Here is a 21,742-nt window from a genome sequence, read left to right as displayed (position 1 = left end):
AGTGACAGAAGCCCACTTTTAGCAATGGGGTAAAAGCTAGCCAGCACAACTTGATTAGGTTGCTGGAGAATTCCCACGATGTCGTTTGCTATCTCTACATTTGCTCCATCTTTGGGATTGTTCTGTTTATATTTTATATCGGCCAGGATAAACCCTCCCTCCAGAATTAGTCGTGTACCCGGGCTTTTTTAATTTAAATGAGCGCTGTTGCGATCAGGGCATTGTCGTGCAAATTGCCCTTCTTTGCCACAGCTGAAGAACTTGATGTTCTGGTCTGATTACCCTGTCCATTGTTTCTTTGCAGTCGGTTTCCGGAGCCTGAGTTTATAAATTGATGTCCATATCGGCTGTTTTCTGGCTAAAATTATACAACTTATTCTACGGGGTTGGATCCTCCTCATGGCGTTTCGATATTATTGAACTCAAGCATTTCTTCATCATGGCAGACATGATAGTCAAGAAATTAGTTTGCGCACTTACCAATTGATCCATCTTAGTCTCAAGTGAGCTCTGATTACCGGTTGGACTTGTAGCAGTTACCAGTCCCACGTGCAATTCAGGAGCCATCAGAGAACCGGTGGGATCATCCCACTGAGTGTCTGGTTGTTCCTGCATACTAATGACGTTGGCAATTCGTCGTCTATGCCCTGTCCTGGAAGAGTGGATGATGGTATCCAAGTTCTGATCCCGAGTGACAGCATCATTGAAAGCTTGAGGATCCTACCGCAGTAGAAGCTCTAGTGTCTTGGGGTCGTACAGACCATCAATGATTTGCTCACGGTTCATATTGTCTCTGACATTATGTTCCAAATTGGTATTAGCAATTTCCACAATCGTTCTCACTCTCCGCTCGAATTCACGAAAGCCTTCTCGTTGCCTTGAACATGGTTTTTGAGTTCTGTTCCTGCGGTTCTTGCGTTTCCAAAGCGAGCAACCGGAAGCTCAAATACTCAAGCATTGCCTATAACGTTGGATCAGGGTGGTCATCCGCGTGCTAAATTAGTCGCCGAGGCATTGCAGTGAACTTGTCAAAGGCCCACGCTGTCAAACATGTTGAAATAAAAACCATCGCCTGCTTATTAGTCCCGTTGTTAAGTCCTCCATCTCATGCTGTTGTCTACTCCATTTCATCCAACATAAGTAGTTGGACAATCTAAAGCAGTCTGGTCGTATTGCGCAGCGTCTGAAAAGTCTGTCTTCTCCCCAAATGGCGCTTGCCGCAGCTACAGCCGCCACATTTCTTTCTCTCTCCACTACTTCATCTTCCGCCATTTATGGTCCGCTAGTGTTCTACTCCGAGTGTTCTTTTTCGGCTACAATTTCTTCCGCGAATCACTTTTGTTTTTCTTCTTTTCTTTGTCGCAGCAATTCTCTCAGCCTATTGATCTTGCTTATTACTGGCACTGCTGTCCTTGTATCTTGTCGATTGAAAAGAGTGATATTTTTTTCACTTTCGCGCAAAAATTTTGCCCACCTAGGAGCGGCACTGTAGAATTTTGAATTTTTATCGTTAGAGGACTAGTGACTAGGCTTCTAGCTGAGGACTAGTGAAACCATCCATGGAGGAGTTCATATGTGAAATCCGAGTAATCCCTAATTTATGTCGACATACGAAGTGGACGTTGACTTAGCCTATGACTTCCATCTTTCACTCTATGAAATTCTATTTCCTTTCGTTCATACAATTTTGGACAAATTTTTGTTGTTTCTGGGGTCTTAGTGTTTTCATTGCCCAAATTACGCCATAGCGTAATACATTTTGTAGACAGAGTATCGAAAATCCATTCTCATTTGAATTTGTTATCCAATCTAAGTTGTATGTGCTTTTCGGAAAACTCAATTTGCCGACATAAACTTTCAAACTCGGTCATTTCCGTTTTCTCTGGTTTTCCATGGAAAAATTTTTATTGACAACAAGCTCGGAATTAAAACCTGCTGTTATCAGAAAGACAAGCTGCCTCAGGCTCTCATCCCGATTTTTGTTGACGTTCAAAGAATAAACGTTTTTTTCATTCGTTATTCATTTGATTTTTCTTCTTTTAACCATGTATCAAAGTGAATATGATCAAATTCCCGCTTATGATCTTAATAAAACAATACATAATACTTGTATTGACAATTTATCCCCCAACACTTTCATTCGTAAGTCGAAACGCTATCATTTTTCTGATGGCGTTCTTCGAAAGAACGCAAGAACTGTTGCGCCCGCCTCAACAGCATAGGAAATTTTAAAACATATTCACAATGTAATTCCTGACCATCCATGTGCGGGAAAAGCATTAGAAAGTTTCGCCACTGAACGATACGACATTTACAATTTGCGGTATATATGCCGCTTTCTTCCTTCGTTTCGTTCTGTGCGCCTACCGACGTCTTGTTACTATCGATGGTAAACGGATGGTGCAATTAGGTAAGGAAAAGCTGGAAACAATTTTTCGGGAATTGGGATTGAAGCTTAAGGAGAAGTTTCCTTTTAACGTTAGAGATGCTCCTTCAAGTGATCTGCCGATGGAACTGATAGATGTGAAAGATTGCGCGACTAACCGCTATAATTGTTTCCTTACCTGCATTAGTACACAACTTACAGGGTTAATCAATAATTCGAAAGCACTCGTGGTTGCATTGGAGGTCGCTCGTGAGTGTTACCTCAAGAAGTGGTACATCAGTTATTACTTTTTGCGTTTAGATCTTAACCAGAGCCTCAAACAACGAAGAATTCAAACTATCGACATGTCTGCTCGGGTTAATATCATTGGAGTGCATTTTTTTGAGTAAGATGCAGACGATGAGGTTTGGGGTTATTACGCTGGCAATAATCAGGGGTGCGAAGATGGCGCAATTTATATTTTGTTCGCAACGCGCAAGGATAAGGAGACTCACTGTATGCTTGTCATGGGTGCCTTGAGTAAACCCAAGGAACCTATACCCAAGAGTCGTCGATTTTGAGGCTTCCCGGATTTCGTGATCTTAGGTGAAAGTGGCCCTTCTTAGACTTTTTGTCATTTCTTAACAAAGGTGTCCTCTTTTTGTCTTTTAGCTTTTAGTAGATCTTGTTGATTAATCAAATTTGCTTCTGTTCGCTCTTCATTGGCCGTTTGATTAGCTTCATTGATAAAGCATTATTACTTCAAGCTGCTGTAGCTTTAAAACGCAACCTACTTAACAAAATAAAATGTTCTTGTCAAGTGCTTTTATGTCTTTATGCGTATCTATGTTCTACTTGGTAATTTGAGTGATTTACAAAATTGTATAGCGTACATCGACAATGATAATACCTGCCAAACGAAACTCTCCGAGGGATAGTCCAGATAGCTACGCTGAACAGACAAAAAGCCCTTTCAATTTTGGTTGAGGTGAACTTTGTTTCATCAAACCTCAATAAGGACCCGGTTAATTGGTTTGTAGTGAAGCTGATACACGGCAACCCTGAGGAAAAATGCGAACAAAATAAAAAAAATGATGGATATACACTATGGTACCAAAAAATTACATACAGCATAATTTGTACTTTAAAAGCATGATTTTCGTGAAAAAGGTGGGGAATTCAGATGTTTTAACAGGAATTTCATTCTCATTATCTCGCCTAAGCAGGAAAGATGTTTAAACCACGAGAGTTTAAAAAGTTTTATATAAATCTGCAGGTGTACCTAGCTTTTTAGTACCATAATGTATCTCGAACTGTAAAAAGGAACTATGATTCATAGATAAATTTAGACGGGTGTATCGTAGATATATGATAACAAAAATATTGAAGCAGCAGTAGAGAGAGAGAGAGAGAGAGAGAGAGAGAGAGAGAGAGAGAGATAGAGAGAGAGAGAGAGAGAGAGAGAGAGAAAACCACATTTAAGATCCTCACCATGACCAAATAAAAATTTTTAGTAGAAACCGGGGATATTTGGATGATGTTTCCCAACCTGGACAATGAAGCAAAACCAGCTGCATGCTGGTGGCGCAGAGAAGTAAGCAAAAAACATGGATGGCAAAGAAATCGCTGGTGCAATCATTGGTGGTACAAATGACTTGGCCAAACCCGTTGGGTCATCGAAATTAAAGAAAGGTTACACTTAGACGCTAGGGGAAATCTAAATTACGTTTTTAATTAAAAAATAAGAACATGTGTTTTCAGCAGTCGAAAAATTTCTTTGGTCAACAGCTATGAGAAGTTCTAATACAAAAACGTTACAGGCAATTAAATTTCTATAGAACTATAAAATTAAGCATTGACTACCTAAAGAATAAAAGTGGATAACGGCACTGGAATCAATCCATTCACAAGAACTGTTTCGTAGGGAAAATGATAATAGATAAGAACTTACACTGGGCATCATAGGTGAACTGGCAAAACACAATGAGCGCACTATCAGGCCCTGAAAAGTTTAAAATTACCTTGTCAAAATAAAAATTTGGATATAAAACTGAAGAACATTCAGATAGGCATTAACAGCGCTAAGACTTACAAAAACTCGAAGACAAGCTATCGCCGTGAGAAAAACGTTTTGGCAAGGAAACGAATCGTGGTTGCGGGTACCATTTGGAAAACTTCAGAACAAAATATGAAGTTGGAGAATGATAAGAAAGGAAAGAGAAAAACAAATTGCAACTAAGGGACAGCTATAGGCCCAGAACTGTAAAGTTGAGCAAAAGAAGCGATGACTGCAAAACAAACCAAATTGAAAAAGAGCAACAACCCAAAGATTCAGGCCTTGAGTTCGCTGTGTTTGACTAACAATTTACAGCGTGAGAACGGGAGCCATTGGAGACCCTGTAAGTGCGCTGAAAGTAAAAAAAAAACAGATAAAAAATTACTTTTAAAAAAGAGGTAGAAGAGACCGACCAAACTTTCTATAAAATGGTTGAAGGAAAAACAATTGTGGAAAAATTGACAAAGCTGTACAAGCAGATCGAGAAGACCCTGCGTGCAAAAGTTGTCGACTAACGAGTTTGAAAGCCCGAACCACCTCATGTTCGGCACATCAGGAGTAAATAAATTTTTGTCTAGGGAGATTGACTACCAAATTTTTCGGCAACCCAAGCTCTTTCCCAAAGACCGCACGCAAACCATAGGACCCAAAATCCGACTGATTTAAACGCAGTGTCAATCACACCAATGATCATCTCAATCAGTGACACCTCAGGAGAGACTAAATCAGCACAGGATGAATCAGCTCGTAGTTTAGAACGACTTGTAGCAGATTCAAACCTTTCTACACCTGGTCTTGAAATAGGGATGCCATGCCGAAGTTATAAAAAAGAACAAAAAAACTGCAGTGATTAAAATAAATGCAAAAAATTAGTTGATCAGAGAATGCCTTAGGCGTTCATAGAGAAGATGAAGAATGCAACATATTGTATACTGAGTTTTTATGACAAAAATTATTAAAAAAGAGAAGTCTGGAATAAAAATCGAAGTTTCATCGAAGCGACTATTTTTAACTCAATTCTCATTCGGTGTCATAGAGGAGGATGGAGTAAAAACTGTGTAAACAAACACATTTCAAATATCACCTGGCGAATTATGATTTTTATTGAAGATTTTAAACTCCTTAGTCACTTTTAGTCTGTGCTGTAAGATAACATAGTTGCGGTTTAAATGCCACTCGGAATTGTCAATTTTCGGATAAAATTTCGCTCGAAATGGCTGAAAAATGGCTGAAAAGGGCCCAGAAACACCTGAAAACGGCCCCATATGGCCTCTGGTCGCCCTGTGTCACCTTCCCGGGTCACCTTGGCTCATTTGACATCAACTGGTATCAGTTGTTAGGCGCTCCGAGAAAGTGCATATGAGAAAATGCAAAAATCGTGGCACGTTGCGAAAATTTTTGGAATTCGAAATTTTCACTCGAAATTTTTTGAAAAGTTGGTTTTGACTTGGGAATCAACTTGCAAGTGCAATCCATGTCTTGGCAAAGACTTGTCAGACTTGCAGACTTGTTTTTAGACGTGCACAGTACTGATATATGCTTGTTGACGTGCCCATTGCAGTTCAGTCCGGGTTACTCTTGAATATCTTTCAATTCAATTTAGCTAGCTCCTACGTGACTAACGAGGATCACAAATAGCATAACGCATAACAGTACTCTGTGAATTTCTTAAAAGATTTTTGAGCGTTAGAGGTTTTACTTTCATTGTGAACTTATTGGAGCTGTAATTAAATTTAGACTGGAGAGACGGTTTATTGGTTGTATACTCGGCCTATCTATGAAAAAAGTAGCAAATGAAAAGGAAGAATCACGAAAATATGTCAAGTTTGGCAAATGGGACAATAAATAAAAGGAAACAACAATTTATTCAGAATTCAGAAAACGACACTGAAAAAATTTAAGTTATTAAATTTCTTTTGTGCACTGTTTTTTTTTTGAGGTAACTATGGAACAAACAACCAAGAATGTTAAGGATCAAAAAGATAAGTGGAAAGATATGAACAAGATCTTCGATCTAAATTGGTGAAAAAGGGGAATGAAGTTTAGATAACTTGAAGCTCGCGGAAGTTCGGGGAAGGGAATTTTAAATTTTGAGGTATCGGGAACAAAGTTGAGATAAGTTAACTAAAATTATCAATGGCATGACAAATTTCAACAATGATATGGCGAATTCTCAGTCTTGCCGGCAGTTTAACCATTAATTTATTAACCAGCAATTGCGAGGACCGCGTGTTTCCAGTAAAAAAAAGTTTAAGTGGACACAACATCGTTTCAAAATCATTCATATGCTGCATTTACCCCAAACAATAAAAGATTTTCAACAATTTCAAGGTGAGAACATTTAATTCAATGACAAAATAATTGACGAAATGACTACTGATATACAGGGCATGTTACAGAAATGCCCATATTTCTAACTATCTTCTTTCAAACCTGACATTCAATCGAGTTCGGGCCAAATAAATATTGTCGATTTCATTTTTAGCGAAAATTTAATAATCACTTTTACTCAATCATCCATCATAAATGATTAATCATGCGACAAAATGCAAGAGCTGACCAATACATCACAATCTTCAAAGGACCCACCTCTGTAGACACAAAAGTTACCAATTAATGTGTATATTTCGTATCATATTATAAAAGCATATCTGAGCAACAATTGTTACATCTATTATCAATTAAAAGAACTTATAGTTTTCTCGGCTTAAATGCGGCCTAAGTTCACTTACTCACGGCGTAAGTGCAAAATGCAGTTTCCAGATGAAAAGTAAAATAATAAAGTAAACAAAACAGTAGGGGTATTGGTTGGGTGAAACAAGCCCAAACTATCCAAGAATTTTTGTATTTTTCCGTGGCTTCAAAATTTTTGTTGTCCGACTTGGGTTTTACGTTCAAACTATTTCCAACATTTAGGCATCGACTTATAAAAAGTTCAAGGAAGTTCGAGGAACGGAGTTTTGAGTTTTAAGGTTAGGGGAACAAAGTATAGATGAGTTATCTGAAATTATCGATGACATGACAAATTCCAACAAAGTTATGGCGAATTCTCTGTCTGGCCGACAGTATAACCATTAATTTATTAACCAACAACTGAACAGGCATCGTTATGCCTGTGGAAAAATTTATAAGTGAACACAATCTCTTATCAAAATCTTCGTATAGTCATGCGAAAACGCAGGAGGGATCTATTCTGTTTCGGCCCCGCCAGTGTGTTTTACGCCCCCAGTTACAAATTATATGTTGTTATATAGCACGGTACTATGTAAGAAAACAGCACGTGCGCCTGGGGCGTAAAAATATAAGCTCAGTAAGCTGGGGGGCCGAAACAGAATAGATCCCGCAGGAGATTACCATACATCGCAATCTTCGTATAACCCACCTTTGCAGACAGAAAAATTACCAATTAATATGTATCCAGGGCGGAGGGAAAATCAGAAAAATATATAGGATAAGAAGTGAAAAGTTTGTTTTCTTTTCAGCGCAAATTTTGTATATATTTTTGCGGTAAAATGTCGATATTGAGATTAATTGTCTATTTTTTACCGCATTCGCCAAAAAAGACTTGCGATCATAGTTCCAAACCTCTCACCCACTGCATGTCCACAAATTCTTTTTCCACTGCTCCATCTATCACTTAAACCAATGATAAGAAATGCGGTGGTTTTGAGGTGAATTTTTGTTAAAATTGAGGTCAAATGCAGGGCATTTTTTTCATCGCATTCACCACATTCACCGCATTTCTTACAATAATCTGCCACACAAATCGAGTGAGATAAATGAACATCAGAACACCAATGGCCCTTTTTTGCTAACATGAGCAAAATTCAAAGAATTTGCTTGCCAAAACAAAAAATAAAGCGGACCACTAAATAGCTAAGACTTTTTTGAAAACTCATTTAAGGGTTCTGAAATCAACAATAACATATAACCTCATATCAAACACATAAATAGACTCAAAACGCAGACGACAGAGTGAGAGAACACGAGAGACGCGCGCGAGAGACGAACGATGTAATTTCATTGTTTCCACTGCTTGTCATTGACATATTTTTGATAATTTTTCTAAGCGTCGGATATATGTTATTTCGCTGCATTTACTGCCTATTTCACATAATTTCGACACTTTTTTCTCAGCATTGATTTTATGTAATTTCACAACTAAGTTAGGCAGTGGATTTTTACAATTTCACCACATTCACCGCTTATCTCAAAAAATTTGAACACTTTTTCAATCGGTGAATTTGTTAAATTTCATCGTTAGATTCTGCGGTGAAATTATGTAATTACTCGCTATTAGTCACTAATTTTATTTCACCGCATTCACCGCCTATGGTCTATGTCTTTTCACCGCATTCACCGCTTCTCTTACAAAGTTTTCCACATTCGCCGTTTACCTTGTACATTTTTTGCGTTGAGTGACGGTAACTATCGACCCCGGATGTTTTGTATCAAATTATAATAGCACATCTTAACTGCAATTATTACAACCAAAATTATTATAATTTTTCTCATGGCTTCGGTTTTGGGAGTGTAAACTTCGGTTTTGAGATGAAAAGTAAAACTTCTGGCGACAGAGTGCGGGAAGAGTGGCATTGGTTGGGCGGAACAGACCCAAACTATCCAACGAATTTTGTATTTTTCAGTGGTTTTCTATTTTTGTTGTCCGAACTGGGTTCTACTTTCAAACTCCCTAAAAAATTTAGAACTTGACTTTAACGAAGAGCAAATGCTCGACAACCTTACGTGGCCTATTTCCGCAAAGGCATTTTTCAGAAAATGTGTTTCGCAGAAACGAGTGGCTATATTTCGTAACCATTTTTTGCGTAACTATTTTGCACTTTAAAAAAATTACCCAATTACTCAAAATTAGCGTCTAAACAGCCTTAACTTTAAAGTCCCATTTTTAAAAAAATTGAAATATTTAGTTGTTTTTGTAAACAGCGGTAAAAGTGAAATCTGAAGTGATAAATGTCTTCCTATTAAACAATTAGTGTTGAGAGGCAAATTATTCAAACAATAGGATTTTTGATTGTTGTCCAAATGATCCTACATTAGATATTAGATACTTGTTAGAAAACTTGATGCCGGATATTGTCTAGCGCCAAAAATTCTGTCAAAAATTCTAAGAGATTGGTGCTATGGTTCGCTTTGTTGATTTGCGAGTGTACTGTTTTGTCCCCCAAAACGATTTTTGCTCTAATGTACAGACATTTACCTCCGAGTAACTGAATAATTGAATTTATTATCTAAACCGTGGTACCAGCACCAATTGAAGTAATAGCCAGACAAAAACAATTGAGTAAACTCATCAGTCCGAAATACTCTACAGAAAATAATTAGGAGTCACGCTGAATGTAGACCAATTCAGTCAATCTATCCACAGTTACCCAATATACAATCAATTGACTTCCTAGCCCAGGATAATTTGTCAAGTTTTGTTTCCGAGTAGCTTTGCTACTGTTAAAAATGTTAACATCTTCTTAACCAACAATTTTGGGGCAACTTCGCAGTTTCAATCAATGCAACTAGGAATCTCTGTTCTGTCACAAAGAACTCACTAAATTACTAATATTTTCTCTGAATGATAATTAACTGCTGCAAACGAGCCTTCCTTCTCTCTCTCTCTCTCTCTCTCTCTCTCTCTCTCTCTCTGCGGAATCTGGCCCGTTATATTGCCTTAGGTGCTCAACGACTCAGTTTCTATAGGCATTTCGTAACATCTTGTTTCAAGAGAGCAGTTTGACCTAACGAACTGCAATAGTGGGCATAGAAGGTCAGAAAATGCAACTTATCTTGTGTACATATGTGCTCAAAATGACCACAGATTTTTGGTTAAATCGTGTTGATAGTTTTTGTTTTCATACAACACTTGGCATTCTTTAATGCTCAAATAGAATATTTTGCTTGTTTTATCTTATACTTAATTTTGCAAGCACTTAAAATGCAGCACTATTTTTTGGATTTACACTGAACTAGTTTTCTAAAGATGACAAGGAAAAGAACTGCCGGTTTCAATTTGTTTGTTTGAGCGAATTTTCCAAAAAGGAAAAATAAATGATTCTGCTAAAATTTTGTTTTTTTTACTTGAAAGACCAAAACATTTTTTGCAGCGATCGTTTTTTGTTGACCTTAAAAAAGAAAATAAACAGTCTCGTGATACCGGTGAAGGCGCACTATTTTTCCTTGCAGTTAACAAACGTCTGATGCACCACCAGTTCAGTTTCCTTGCAGTTTCTGGAGTGGGGATGAAGGTAATGAGCTTTACCCGCTTAAATTTTCAACTAATGAGATTTTGCTCAACCAAAAACCTTCCCAACAAACGATTACGCTTTTCTGTACGGTTCAATTTAGATTAAAGAGCATTCTAACAGGAGATTTCAATTTTCTCAACTTCAACTCGAACTCATACATGTTTAATCCAACTCAAAGTTTTGTTTCACAAAATTTTGTTATACAGAATGTCCACAATTCTTATTGCTACATCTTATTAACAATTCTGATTCTCGCCACTTCAAACGTGCAAAAGTTCCAAATAAGATTTAGTTTTCCTAGTGTAAGTTTCAAGTGGCAACTATAACGTGCTCAAAAATTTAATTGATACATTCAACCTGAATAACGCAGTTGGAATATGCGAATTAAACCTTTAATGGTTTTGTTTCCAAAAAAAACACTGAATTTTTTTTCGATTACAAAATCAATTGTTAAAAACTTCGCAAACTAATCCCTTTTGCACATGGTTCCTGACTTTTGATCAAAAAATTTCTTACTTGAATTTAGCCTTTCTGCTCTGTTAAATTTTCTCGCTGAACATCACTTTTTTGTACATAGAAGCCAACTTTTCGCAGATTTATTTTATGAAACAATCGGGTTTTAATCATTCAGAACATTTGCTCCGGCAATGCGCTAAATAAAATAATTGATGAGTGAAGTCACATACAATTTGCTTTGTTTTCTCTCCGAATTGAAGTTTGTCACGATCATTTTCTCCTCTCATTTTGTTTTCTACCGTTGTTCATAGTAGTCATTATTGGCGAGCAAAATTTTTTTTGTAAACCGTGTTTGAAGTCCAGAAAGTGACCAACAAGTTGTCTAAAGCACACTTTCAGTTTTTCACTATTTTATTCTCGATGTTTTTTTTAACAAATTAATTAATGTTTTTTGCCTTGAAGCATCGTTTGATGCCTTCAAACGTGTGATTGCTCACAAAAAACATCCAGTCGATTTTCACAATGATTGGCGTTTTATACGTGGTCTTTGAAAATTTTTTTCACTTTCATTTTCTGCTGTAATTGACTTGGGCTCCCTGCATGCGGTAGCTTCTCTTCTTTCGTAGTTTTTCTGACAATTTGATGAGTTTGCAATGCGAGTTTCTTTTCTATAGCAAATATGAGCTAGATTTCGCTCCATTTACACAGCTCAAATTTGTTCTTAGAGTAAATTTGTTCAAGATTTACTCCGATACTTTGCAAACTAATTAACTACTCAAAATCCAAATTTCAAACAAACGATCTTCGCCTCAGTTTTTTTTTGAAATCACGCTATCAGCCAATTGTACAGATATTTCCAACCTGGAAGCAAATTTGAACTAACCTTAGCCATGTTCGTGAAAAATACTGACAAAATAGAGTAAATTTGTTCGAGAAATCCGAAATCGGCCTCGTAATGCGTGAATTTAGAGTCATCAGTCAGAGACGTTAAAAGTCTTTTCATAAATCGAGATCTAAAGCTAGGCTCATTATTTGCCTTAGGTACAGGTTAATGAACAACAATGTTCCGATAGAAGACCTGGCAATGATCAAGCTCAAGTACAAGTTTGACCCTCAGAGCACCATTCACATTTGTACCGACAGCGAAGTCGAATCCAGTGACATTTTGGGATCATGCGGGATGGGTGCTGTGTCCACAAAGCAGTCACGCAGAACTTTTCCAGGAACTGCTTCCTTTCTTTCCTTTTGGTTCCATAACACAGAGAGATTTAGAGTAACAATTGAAAATCGGGTAAGGTTACTGTAGCTGCGATTTCATGTGAAGTTAGGGTGTTTGTTATGGGCTAACATTTCAAGTTAGAGGTAAAATAATGATAATTTAAAATAAATTAAGGAAACTTAAATTTATTACAGCTGCTTAGGCTTTCACGGTTAAAATTTACGGGAACGATATTTTTTGTGTATTTTGGTATCTTTTAAAAAGCCCAAAGAGTTTATTAAAAAATATTTTAAAAGATCCATCTTAGAAATGTTTTGGAAACATTGTTATGAAACTTGTGAAGTCTTACTCTATAAACCTAGTCCAGGAGACCAGTAATCAAAAAAGATTACAAAAAATGCCATATTTTTAACGTGAGAAATTGTCAATAAGCTTAGTTTGTTCTGCATGTTCGGATATAACAAGAGAAATGGTTGCATTATGTTCCGTTTTGAAAGGTTAGGTTATGTTCAGTTCTTAAACGTATGAAAAGTTTGGTACGTGGGATTTAAAAACGCACGAGATAGTCAAAATTTTGCTTCAAAACGTTTGTAATCTTTGGTGCATTGGGTTTTAAAACAAAAAGTCGCCGATATTTATGAAAAACAACTACAATCAAACTAGAACTAATATGTCTCGAAGCTGTTCTTTTATTGAACAAGATCTGTAATTAATCATTAATCAATCGTGTAATATTTAATTTAAACCACTGCAAGCTATATCGAGCAATAACTAAGCGATAGATTGTCAAAAAAACTCATTTTTACAAGAAGGGTCGGTAATGTTTGTTCGCACATTAATTTGCTTTTTTGAAAAAATTCGAAAAAGCACAAAATGTATTACAAACCAATAAACTAGAAACCTCCCATTATTGAGACCACGAGACAAGGCAAACTTAAATGTCAAATAACATAAATAACAACAAACATTATACTCAAAACTTGATGTCTATATTTAAAAGAAAGTACAATAACAAAATCAAAATGGCATCATATAAAACCTAAATAAAACAATAAGGCACTAAAAAGACGTGAGGTATAACTGGGGGTATTCCTCTTGAGGTATAACGGGGGGTGCAATTGAGACCTGTCATCGTCCAGAACTAATAAAAAGTAATAAAAAAGATTTCAACTGAAAACAAAAAGCAGATCAAAATGCAGCTCCACAGAAAGCCCATAACACTACAAAAAACACAAATACGGACAGAACTTATTATTTCACAAAAAAAATTTTAGGAAACCACAGTATTGTAGCCATCAGCACTATGAGAAAAACCATTAACAATTATTATTAGTTGAATTTGTTTATTAAATTTTTAATGTTTTTTTTTGTTTTTTATCAATGCTTGATTTTTTTGCTTGGGTCTGATTTCATGATCAATGGGCCTTTTTAAAAAAGACAAAAAGAACCACAAATTATGACCAGTATCAAAAATTAATAAACAGATTTATGCGAAGACATTGCTAAATCCCTAAAACGACCAGTCAAAATATATAACCAACAGAAAACAAATTGACGTTTGGTTCAGCATCAGACATTAAGACCTGTCAATGATGGACTATGATATATGATAAAAACAAGAAAGAAAAGGGTGGTTCAAAATTTACTAAAAGCTTTATTTTTTATTCCATTTGGGATTCAATATTAGTCCAAGTTGATCTCTCATTAATGTAATATTTGGCGAAGTAAACAAAAAAGGACCTCAAAACGGACTAAAATGTAAAAAACAAAACCCATTTGACAACTGGTAGTACCAAAGCGAAGAAACCATTTTTTAAAAAAAATCAAACGAATACATATTAAATTCTATTTCACATGAAAAGATGGCTAAAATGTATTTACTGAGACTAAGGTAAAAGTTTATAGAAGTAAATATTTGATCAAGATGTGAAAGTTTTTATTGGTCCGACCCCACTTGCGGGGGAAGGATTTATATACTCAAATGAGTTTTATTAGTTCAGACAATTTTGGCCGATCGATATACTCATCGTAGAGTAATATGAGCGGTATCATTAAAACGCCCGTCCAGCGTAGAGTTCGTAATTAAAAAGATTTTTTAATTTCGTGCTTTTCGAGGAGTCATCGAGGTTTAAAATTTTGTGTGAACACGTGATGTTTGGCATGATTTTGTTCACTTTTTTTCAAATTCATTTTTCTCAAAAAAACTATCAATTCACAATTAATTTTTTTGATACAAATGAAACAGTCTTGTGTTTCGAACAGACAGAAGAATGTAAAAAGGGAGTTTTGGTTTCATAGGGAAGTTTACGATAAGAAAGATATTCAATTTCTTTTTGAGAGCTGATAATTCAAAAACAGTTTCACATTTTTTAAAAACTTTTTCAAGTCATTAGAGACCAACCATTTTTCAAAATCCAGGTTCTGTTCATGACAAACTTCATTTACAGTCAAATGATGCTCAAGAAATAAAATAAAATGTTTTTAAGGAATCGCAAATTTTTTTTATGACTGCGACTCTGAGTTTTCGTATTTTTTTTTGAAAATTTGATCTTCTTTTGAGATTTTAATAAAAAAAATGTAGCCCTATGACATTGACTCGAGGAGTAAAAATGCAATAGGCTTCCTCAAAAGCAGTAAGCGAACCTATACAGTAATTTGAGTGGACAGCTAATGGCTGTTAGAACTTCAAAAATTAATTTTTTTTAAAGTTTTTTTGAACATTATCCGATCTTGAACTTGTTTCAGTGAACTGTAAGTCAGTCTCATTATTGACAGGACCCCGATCCTCTCTATTGCAACTACAATGAATCTGCTTTGCGGTTTTATCTTCTACCTAATCTCTTTATGACTTGGATGCCACATTTCAAAATTTTTTTTTTGGTATTTTTTTTCATAATTATAGATTCTTTTCATGGATCTTATCACACTATCCTATTGTTACCAGTTCCCTTTTGAATAGAGAATACTTTCAGTAGATCATAGATAAAATGGCCGAGAAATACGTATTGTTTAATTGGCTTTGACACTGTCTTCTCGCACTTTTCTACTAATTTTCTGGTATTTTTTGTCGTATTCATATTCATGCAACCTATTGTCATAACCTAATGATGATTTAAAATTGACAATAATTTTTATAAATTACGGTTTATCGATTTCCGTTGAAAGCTACTGAATTTTATGGCTTTGATAAAAACGGTTTTTCTCAAAAGCTTCGTAGTTGTAATATATTTGTTCATATTTGTTGGTCTTTTGACGTCATAGTGTTACAAACACCAATTCTATTGTTGTAAAAAAAATAGGAAATGAAAAATCTCGAACGGAAATGTTCATTTTTGAATGGCTCCGAAACTTTTCGCATTTTTTTCAGTTTGCTGTTTTTGCATGTTTCATTTCATTTATGTAGTCATAACGAGTTAAGAGATCTCATAATTATAGATCCTCTCTAGGTGAAAGTTGAACAAAAGAAATAACTCAATTCAGTAAGTTTACAGCATAGTTTATATTTAAAGTTTGTGATATCAATTGTTTTCAAACGTTTTTTGAAGCTTTTCAGGTTTTGTTGTTATATTTGTCAACTTGTATCTAATTCTAAGCATTGAGAGGCCCCATCAAAATCACTGTAGTTCAAATATGAAAAATGTTTTTGATGTTACGCCGTAATTGTTGTTTTGTTTGTTAAACAAAATGCTTTTTCATAAATGTTTTGTTAGCGGTCATTATCTCTGGTCTTTTTCTCTTCTTTCAGCTCACTCGCAAAAAAAACAGATCCCAAAGATACTCAAATTAGGCCCAAGTGAACATAATTATTCTTTCAATTTAGTTTTAACTGAAATAGTGTAATTAAAGTTTGAAATAAAGAAACATAAAATTCAGATAACAGCGAAAAGTTATAATGGTTTCAATAATTTGTGTTTTTGCAAATTGTTTGCTTTTTTTAAAAAATTTTCCTCATGTTTAGTCCGTTTCTGTGGCTTAGACTGGCCAAAGACAGATTCTATTGGTTTCGTAATGACGTTTTTGTAAAATCATTAATAATTTTTTTGTTAAAACTTAATGGTTTTCAGGACGTTTGTAAATATTTGGTTTAAAAAATATGGGTTGATTTTTGAATTTCGCCTTATTATTGCTTATTTTTGTCAACTTGTTACCTAGTTTGATTAATATAAAGTCCCTTGTTTTTTCTGGTAACTAAAAAATAAATTTTTGTACTTAGGGTTTCTTCTGATTGGATTTTTACGTTGTTACTATGTGCTTTCAAGTTTAGATATTGAATTTTTGCCGTAAAAAATGTTTTTCTTTTTGCTTATTTTCTCGTTAATTTTTTCTCCCGTAGTCTTATTAATTGTGTGAGATCTCGTCAGCGCTGTATAAGGCATGACCTTATATAGTTTTTTTAGTAGTTTGTGTAACAGTTTTTTAAACTCAAATATCTCTTTTTGATTATCTCTTCATTTGGTTGACAGTTATGTCAATAATGTAGATGAGCGCGGGTCGGAACATCATGTAGGAACCGGCATTAACGAGCCTCCTTGTTACGCGTAAGAGCCAACTTGGCAAGTCTACTTCAAGTCTGAAATGACTCCTGGGCATAAAATAATAAATTTCTGTACAAGTATTCATGGGCAATCAGTCACTGTTTGAGATTTTAACGTTGAACGCTTAGCAAGTCGAGGTAAATGTGAGCCGGCGTAAAAGCAAGCCAAAAATTTTTAAGACATTTAGTGGTTGTGAGCCCTAGCTGACAGCAGTAGTCCATAACAGTGCCTCTTACTTGCTGTCGGATGTAATCTGGAAACCGCGGTTTTGGACGCAGCCAACTGGTCAGCCGGTACAACTTAAAATCCAAATTTTCTGGCTTACTCATTTTTAATTATCTGCTTTATTACTTATCGGCTTTTTTGACCACCACAGGAAAACAACAACGACATTTGGATAACTTCACATATGGATTCCAAAAACAAGGCGAATCATTTGCAACAAAATTTGCATTACCAGCTTAGAGCAGACCCCATAAATTTGCCCAATTTGGGCAAATTAGTTCCATTTCGCAAGCAAAACCCATTATATAGTATATATTAGTACATGGGTTCCTAATTACTCTTAATCTTTTTTTCAAACATGTAAATTAATAATATAACCGAAAGGTTAAAGTTTACATGCCTTCAGAATAATCAGGAATATTTATTGAAATAATCAAAATTATACATTAATCTTCTGGTTATTAATTGATGTTACCCATTAAGCTGTTCGTTCCACTATATATAAAAATAAAATTTGCCCAATTTGGGCAAATTAGTTCCATTTCGCAAGCAAAACCCATTATATAGTATATATTAGTACATGGGTTCCTAATTACTCTTAATCTTTTTTTCAAACATGTAAATTAATAATATAACCGAAAGGTTAAAGTTTACATGCCTTCAGAATAATCAGGAATATTTATTGAAATAATCAAAATTATACATTAATCTTCTGGTTATTAATTGATGTTACCCATTAAGCTGTTCGTTCCACTATATATAAAAATAAAATACACGAATGATCCTAACTGTCTATCTATTGGAAAATTTTCATGCTGACGTTGCAAAAACTCTGTTAAATTTCTTTCGAAAAGAGTTTTGTTCTCCGTCGCTCTTTTTTAATACCTACCCTAACTTCGAAAAGGTATTGTAATGTTTTCATTGAGAGAAAGCAGTTAACGGAATTCCGTGGCCAGGTGTTCTGTTGGAGTCATATTTCATAGATTCAAAGTATTCTGGACATGAACCAGGTATATTCAAACCAGACATGTGTCCCGCCAGCATGATTTGCACAGATGCAGCCTTCGAGGGTTCCAACGTGTGTTTCTTGGACGCCGGCGGTCCATTGTATGTTCTAGAATGCGGGGTGCCTCGACCGAAATGTCTGTACGGAATAACTAGCTTCTCAACCTCAGAGCCTGAAAGTCAAAAGGACGATATTTGGTGTGATGGAATGTCAATATTTGTCAACATAGTTTATTTCAGAGACGCAATTATGCGAGTAATAAATAGTGAATAAACCAATAATTACAAAATTTTAGGTATCTTTAGTTTAGTAAATTCAATATTCCGTTCTTCTGATTTTTTAAAATAAAATTTCACTTCTTCAAAAGTTTCACAAGAGCCAAATTTAATTTTCAGTGAAAACCATTTTGTTTCAAAATTTTGAAATGAAAAATTATAAAATCATCAAAAACAGCGAAACGAGACAAAAAAAAGATTATTTCAGTCAGCTCGCTTGTTTGTTTTTTATCGTTACAGAAAATAAGCAATGCAGGTATGTATTTCCATTTCGAATGAGCTTTGTTCGAACACACGAAAGCACACTTTATTAAATTTTCAAAATTACAGATTTAATTCCGTCAATTGGTTGAATCCCGGTGGGTTGCTGTTGAACGCATTTTGCCTGCTCTGTCTTCGAAATTTTTGCAGGTCAAAAATATCAGAAAGACAAAAAAGAGTCATTATCAAGTAACAAAAAAACAATAAACATATAAAAACATTCAGAAGAAGACCCTGAGAGTTAGCAGACAAATTGTCAATTGTACCAATTCATACTCACGTCAACTAAGTTCTGTTCGTTTATGGCTTACACTTTACCTCAACCTTGATAGTAAAGTAATCGATTTGCACTCTTTGTTTTTAAAAATAGCAAAACCGATTGAAAATTAAAATAGAGACTATATATTTATCGCAGTTGTTAATCAGTGAAATTTAAAATGGAGAACATCGTTGTAGAATAATCATATCAGACAAGCTGCAGAAAAAAGCGTTCAATATTCTTCTCAAAAATCAAAAGAGTTAAAAATGTGGTCTCTAACACCACCCAAGCTGAATTTTATAATAAAATAAAATATGAAAAAATACCAAAATTAGCCTAGATTTTAAGTGCTTATCTATGCAAAAAGTGACAAAGAAAGCTTAAATCAGCTGACAATTTTTTACATGAGTATCAAGCAAGATTTTAGTCCCGGACGTAATATTCTCATTTGGGTCTTGGTCACATTGTATATACCTTATCATATAATTTCATTCGTGGGAACTTGGCGAAACCGGGGGATTCTTTCAGCTCTATGGTATAATTAGATTCCAATTGTGAGAAGAAGCGAATTTGGGGGAGGGGTCAATTGATGGTAGATAAAAAAGGATTATGATAGCACCTGATCACTGTTGTATCTTTCATAGCTCCTAAAACTTACCAGCATCATAAAATTAATACGCCGCATATCTTTAATTAAAACAGGTACGTTTTTTTAGACTAATTTGGGTCTTCACATTAACGTGTCCTTCTCCTGATGACTGTTATCACGTTCTCCCTCCTTTAATAAGTATATTTGTGGGAATTGGTTCTCCAAATCTTTTTGTTTGTTTTCTATATGTTGTTCAGGTACTTGAAGGCTCTGAAAGCTCAGCCTGTGAATGCTCTGCACTCAATATTACTGCAGAAGCCTGTTCTTGATGTGAATGTCCCGCATCTGAGTTCTGCATCTGTGCTCTTGATAGAGATATTGTCTCCTCCACTGGTGGATCGGTTTCCACAGTTCCTACTCTAGTCTCCCAATTTGATTGTCGTTTAGTAGAACAGCCCATATTTAGAATAGCCCATATTGAGTTTTCAAGTGGTAAGAAAGAAGCATTTAAGCCAATCCTGCTATTAAAAGTTGCCCAAAATGTCTTTTTTATTTTCATTGGCTTTGAAGGGAATAGGCTCGCACAAGTCAAAATCAGTGATTGCCAGTTGGGTCATTATGTGTCTCAGTTGTACCTCAAATGGAGTTTTTAGCCTCCTCTTTGAGTTGTTGCGTTGTGTTATAAGTTCCTTTTTGGCGGAATACTCCAAATGACACGTGAAGTTTGGGAATCAACTATTGAAGTGCCCGCTTCTTTGCCTGAAATGCTCCTTTAACTAGTACATTCGCTCTTGTTTGATAGACAAGTGATTACAATTTTTCGATTTCCAAGAAATCAAACCACTGCTTAAGACAGCTCATGAATAGGTGACTTAAACCGTGGTATTACTCACCTCTTGTCACCATATGAACTTTCAGGATTATTATCAAAAGCTCAAGTTTTGTCTTAAATATTCCGAATCTTGTGAATATTTGACTAAGAGAAATTTTGACAGGTTTTGATGTTCTATTTCGCGCGGGGAGCCTTCAATCCAGCCTGAAGCAATTTCAACAATTAGTAAAGCATAGCCTCTGTCCATAAACTAACTACAATTTTTGTGGAGCTGTTCCCAATGATTGACTCTCGGTGACGCGAAAACTTTGACAATCAATTGAAATTGACAATCCTTGCGTTTACGAAACTTTAATTGTCTTAGGTACCGCCAAGCCACAACGCTAGCTTTATTAGTGAGGCTTTAGTTGCAATCTCCGCCGGACGTGTCTCGCGTGATTTTGCAAACATTAAATAGTTGAATTTCTGAGGAAACACTGGAAAGACACCTAATGATTGGTCTACTGTGTATGGTTGACGCATCCTTCGAATCATTTCTCCCCTTTCGAAAATTTTTGCTAGCTTCCAGTTTTGATTCGTTTCTTTTTGTCTTGTGATGTGTCTTCTAAGTTCTATTTGGATTTCTGCTCACATGATTTCTACTGAGGTAGATAATTGTTGTTCATCAGGCAGCACAGTCAATTGCTGTCAGACTCGTCTTCGTCGGAGTCTTTTCTGCTCAAACCATCCCTCAAGTCAAATGTGGTGTTTATTATCTCAAGATCTGTACTTCAACTCAAAGTCGAAGCCCATCAGAGCTACGGCCAATCCTGCGTTTTCATTTGATGCTGTCTCCGGATCTTCTCGTCTCGCTCAAGGGATTTTTGAGTGGTTTATGATCCACTTGCAGTGTAATTAGTATGAAAAAGCTACACTCTTTCGACTACAAAGAAGATTGCCAGTGCTTCCAGCACTACTTTTCTGTAGTTCTGCTCCACCGAAGACCATTTCTCTGAAATGTCTTTTACGCATTGCTTTTCATTCAGAATAAATCTGCCAAATGCTTTTTTAGAGGCGTTAGTAATAACTGTGGCGACTTTCGCGAATTCTACGGCTGTAAATGGATTGGCGCATAATCTATTTTTATGTCTCCAACATTTTTTCTGCATTTGGTCACATGAGAGACCGCTATTTTTTATGCCACTCAGAGGTAAAAGCTTCGTTGCAAAAACTGGAATCCGTCTCCCATAGAAAGTCTGTTGCCTGAAAGGTACTCGAGTTGCTTTTTAAGTTTCTGTTTTCACTCTTTTTTTTATTTTTTTCAACAAGTTTGAGATCTGGTGGTTTTATGTCTTTACAAAATGTGCATCCCAAAATGTAACACCGTTGAAAGACATTGAAATCAATTTTTCCCGATAATGGGAGAGTTCT

General features: G+C 35.6%; 1 protein-coding gene across 1 annotated transcript in view; it reads left to right on the top strand.

The window, feature by feature from the left end:
• LOC142354163 (tryptase beta-2-like) overlaps nt 1-19,923 on the top strand; it is a 34,361-nt gene extending 14,438 nt beyond the window's left edge. Inside the window, exons 3-6 of the mRNA XM_075406426.1 lie at nt 12,173-12,422; nt 17,112-17,178; nt 18,094-18,325; nt 19,758-19,923. Coding sequence (XP_075262541.1) covers nt 12,173-12,422; nt 17,112-17,178; nt 18,094-18,325; nt 19,758-19,923 — 715 coding nt within the window. The remainder of the gene's footprint in view (nt 1-12,172; nt 12,423-17,111; nt 17,179-18,093; nt 18,326-19,757) is intronic.
• The last annotated feature ends 1,819 nt before the right edge of the window (nt 19,924-21,742 follow it).

Source organism: Convolutriloba macropyga, chromosome 15 (assembly GCF_964194025.1).
Source record: "Convolutriloba macropyga chromosome 15, txConMacr16.3, whole genome shotgun sequence".
NCBI classification, from domain to species: domain Eukaryota; kingdom Metazoa; phylum Xenacoelomorpha; order Acoela; family Convolutidae; genus Convolutriloba; species Convolutriloba macropyga.
This window is presented reverse-complemented; position numbering and strand designations above follow the sequence as displayed.